The sequence below is a fragment of the Astatotilapia calliptera genome, chromosome 7 (genome assembly GCF_900246225.1).
Source record: "Astatotilapia calliptera chromosome 7, fAstCal1.2, whole genome shotgun sequence".
NCBI classification, from domain to species: Eukaryota; Metazoa; Chordata; class Actinopteri; order Cichliformes; family Cichlidae; genus Astatotilapia; species Astatotilapia calliptera.
The window spans coordinates 60,075,187-60,078,365 of record NC_039308.1 but is presented as its reverse complement, the minus strand read 5'-3'; the positions used below and the strand labels follow the sequence as shown (position 1 = coordinate 60,078,365).

At 55.9% G+C, this 3,179-nt stretch overlaps 1 protein-coding gene across 1 annotated transcript; it reads right to left on the bottom strand.

The window, feature by feature from the left end:
- Positions 1-599: 599 nt before the first annotated feature.
- Positions 600-2,676, bottom strand: LOC113024971 (piggyBac transposable element-derived protein 4-like). The gene is made up of 3 exons (XM_026172270.1): positions 2,235-2,676; positions 1,407-1,768; positions 600-1,289 (listed from the first exon to the last, which is right to left on the bottom strand). The coding sequence occupies exons 1-3, from the start codon at positions 2,674-2,676 to the stop codon at positions 600-602; spliced, it is 1,494 nt and encodes a 497-aa protein (XP_026028055.1).
- Positions 2,677-3,179: the final 503 nt, after the last annotated feature.

The following is a 3,179-nucleotide window of genomic DNA, read 5'->3' as shown; positions in this document are numbered from 1 at the left end:
GATGATGAGTGTGTGTGTGTGTGTGTGTGTGTGTGTGTATGATGATGATGAGTGTGTGTGTGTGTGTGTGTGTGTGTGTGTGATGATGATGATGATGATCCTGATGATGGTGGTGGTGGCGATGGGGGGTCTTGGTAACCCCCCTGGGGGGGTATGTGTGTTTTATGATGATTAGGGTGGGGGTCCTAGCGACCCCCTCGGGCATATGTGATGATGATGATGATGATGATGATGATGATAGGTTTGGGGTCACTAGGACCCCCCCGGGGGGGGATATGTGATGATGATGATGATGATGATAGGTTTGGGGTCACTAGGACCCCCCCGGGGGGCATATGTGATGATGATGATGATGATGATGATGATGATGATAGGTTTGGGGTCACTAGGACCCCCCCCGGGGGGGCATATGTGGTGATGATGATGATGATGATGATGATGATGATGATGATGATAGGTTTGGGGTCACTAGGACCCCCCCGGGGGCATATATTGTGTGATGATGATGATGATGATGATGATGATGATGATGATGATGATGATGATGATAAGGTGGGGTGGGGGGTCGCTAGGGGACCACCGTTGGGGCGCTTGTGTTATCACGGCGTCGGTGGCGTCCGGGGAGCGGCGTCGCGGGAAGAAGAAGAAGAAGCGGCGCAGTTGGGACAGTACGTGACGGCGCAGTTTGTACACACGTGCGCTCGGCACTCGCGGCACAGGATCTTGGTCTTGACGTCTTTGCTCCTGGGACACACGCGGCACCTGCGCCTCTTGACCGGAGAGGAGTCGCGTGGCGTAGCGTTGTTGTTAGAGGCTGCCTCGGCGGTAGCGCCTCGGGCCGTGACTCTGCCTCCTCTTCCTCCTCCTCCTCCTCCTCCTCCCGGTCCTCGAGCTAAAGCCGCCCTGGCTTCGAGCATGGGGCGCGCGAGCGCTTTGCCCAGTCGCTCGAGGAAGAGCCGTCGTCTGTTGAGCTTGCCCGGCATCCAGTCGGGGTGAATTTCCCTCCACAGCACAAACGCGTTGTAGGCCGCCACGTCGACCATGTTGTGGAAAAGGGCCACGGGCCACCTGCGGGTCTTTCTCCTGCAGCTGTACGTGCTCACGACCTTGTCCAGGTTGTCCACTCCTCCCTTGGTGCGGTTGTAATGCAGCACCAAGGGCGGTTTCGCGCCGCTTCTGTTGCTGCCGCTGCTGTTGCTGCTGTTGCTGATGCGGCGGCTAGGCCGGGGCTCGGGGCCGGAGCGATGGTGGTAACGAGGAGCTGTGGTGAGGAGCAGCACGTTCTTGTTCTTCTTGGCCACGTAGGAGAGGATGATCGTGTCGGGCCCTCCTCCTCCTCCTCCTCCTCCTCCTCCTCCTTCTCGTCCTCCTCTTCCTCCCCCTCGTCCCGCGGAGCCGGCGAGTACCACGGATTCGACGGAGCCCACGGCCCTGCCCTTGACGCAGCGCAGCTCTCTGGGGATCTCGGGTCTGTTCGACCGCAGAGTGCCCAGCACGGTGTGGCCTCTCTCGCGATAGAGCCTATCGGCGAGCTCGCGCGAGGTGAAAAAGTTGTCGCACGTGACGTTGCGTCCCGGAGTCAGTCCCTCGGTGAGGTCCACGACCACTCGAGTGGCCAGGTGCTTTTCGGGAGGGCCGCGCTTGTCGGGCTTGCCGGTGTAGACTTGCATCTTCCACGCGTAGCTGGAACGCGCGTCGCACGCCACCCATATCTTGATCCCGTACCTGGCCGGCTTGCTGGGCATGTACTGTCTGAACGGACACCGTCCTGATGGATGGATGGAGAGAGAGAGAGAGAGAGAGAGAGAGAGAGAGAGAGAGAGAGAGAGAGAGAGAGAGAGAGAGAGAGAGAGAGATGTGGGAAAGTGTGGGGGGAGATTGGGGCAGAAACGCAAGGAGAAGACATTCAATTCAATTCAATTTTATTTATATAGCGCCAAATCACAACAAAAGTCGCCTCAAGGCGCTTCAAAAATACAAAGACATAAAGAGTCATAGACTTCATAGCTTCATAGACATAAAGACATAAAGAGTCATAGACTTCATAGCTTCATAGACATAAAGAGTCATGCGAAAGCAGCACAAACGCGGAACCCAACACGAGTATGCAACAGAGCAGCGAGCTAGCCCGTTTTCGTCATTCCCGCTCCTATTCCTCCTCTCTTCCCCCAGTCACACACACACACACACACACACACACACACACACACACCACATAGTACGTACGTACGTACCTCTGAACGGCACCAGTCTCTCGTCGACGGTGACCTCCGGTCCCGGGCGGTACATGGCGGGCAACCTCGCGCACCACTCGTCCCACACGGCTCTGATGGGGGCCAGTTTGTCGTAGCAGCTATCGCCCTCGCCTTCGCCTTCGCCTCGCCCGGCCCTTCTGGTCTCCCTGTCGTCGAAGCGCAGCGCGCTCGAGTAGGCTCGAAAGGTCTTGAGCGGCATCGTGGCTCTGAACACGGACCTGCCGCTCTCGGCGTCCCACAGGCTCTCGCAGGCCTCTCCCCGGGACCTGTACACGCCGGCGAGCACGAGCAGCCCCAGGTAGGCTCGGAACTCGACGCGGCCCATGGGCTTCCATCCGTCGATGGCGGGCCTGCGCCTGCCCGCTTCCAGGTTGGTCATGGCGATCACCGAGTCCTCTATCTCCGGCGGGAAGTAGGCCATGAACGCGGAGGCCTCGTCTCGCGCCGCCGCCACGGCCTCTTCGGTGGGGCCTCGTCCCGGCGGGTCGAGGTCGTCGTCTTCTTCTTCTAATTCTAATTCTTCTTCTTCTTCTTCTTCTTCTTCTTCTTCATAGTCTTTGTCTTCTTCATCGTCATCGTTATAATCATCAGCGAGGACGTCTTCTTCTTCTTCTTCATCATCATTGGCGAGGATGTCTTCTTTTTCTTCTTCATAGTCTTTGTCTTTGTCTTCTTCTTCTTCTTCTTCTTCTTCTTTTTCTTCTTCTTCTTCTTCATCATCATTGGCGAGGATGTCTTCTTTTTCTTCTTCTTCTTCTTCTTCATTGTCTTTGTCTTCTTCTTCATCATCATTGGCGAGGATGTCTTCTTCTTCTTCTTCATTGTCTTTGTCTTCTTCTTTTTCTTCTTCTTCATCATCATCATCATCATCGGCGAGGACGTCTTCTTCTTCTTCTTCTTCTTCTTCTTCTTCTTCTTCTTCTT

Bases quoted from the DNA above. Each gene is read 5' to 3' on its own strand.
- LOC113024971 (XM_026172270.1), bottom strand. From the start codon at position 2,676: ATGGCCTACTTCCCGCCGGAGATAGAGGACTCGGTGATCGCCATGACC. The intron at 1,769-2,234 runs GTACGTACGTAC...TCCATCCATCAG, and splicing joins GAGACTGGTGCCGTTCAGAG to GACGGTGTCCGTTCAGACAG. The intron at 1,290-1,406 runs GTACTCGCCGGC...GTGGCCAAGAAG, and splicing joins TGGGCTCCGTCGAATCCGTG to AACAAGAACGTGCTGCTCCT.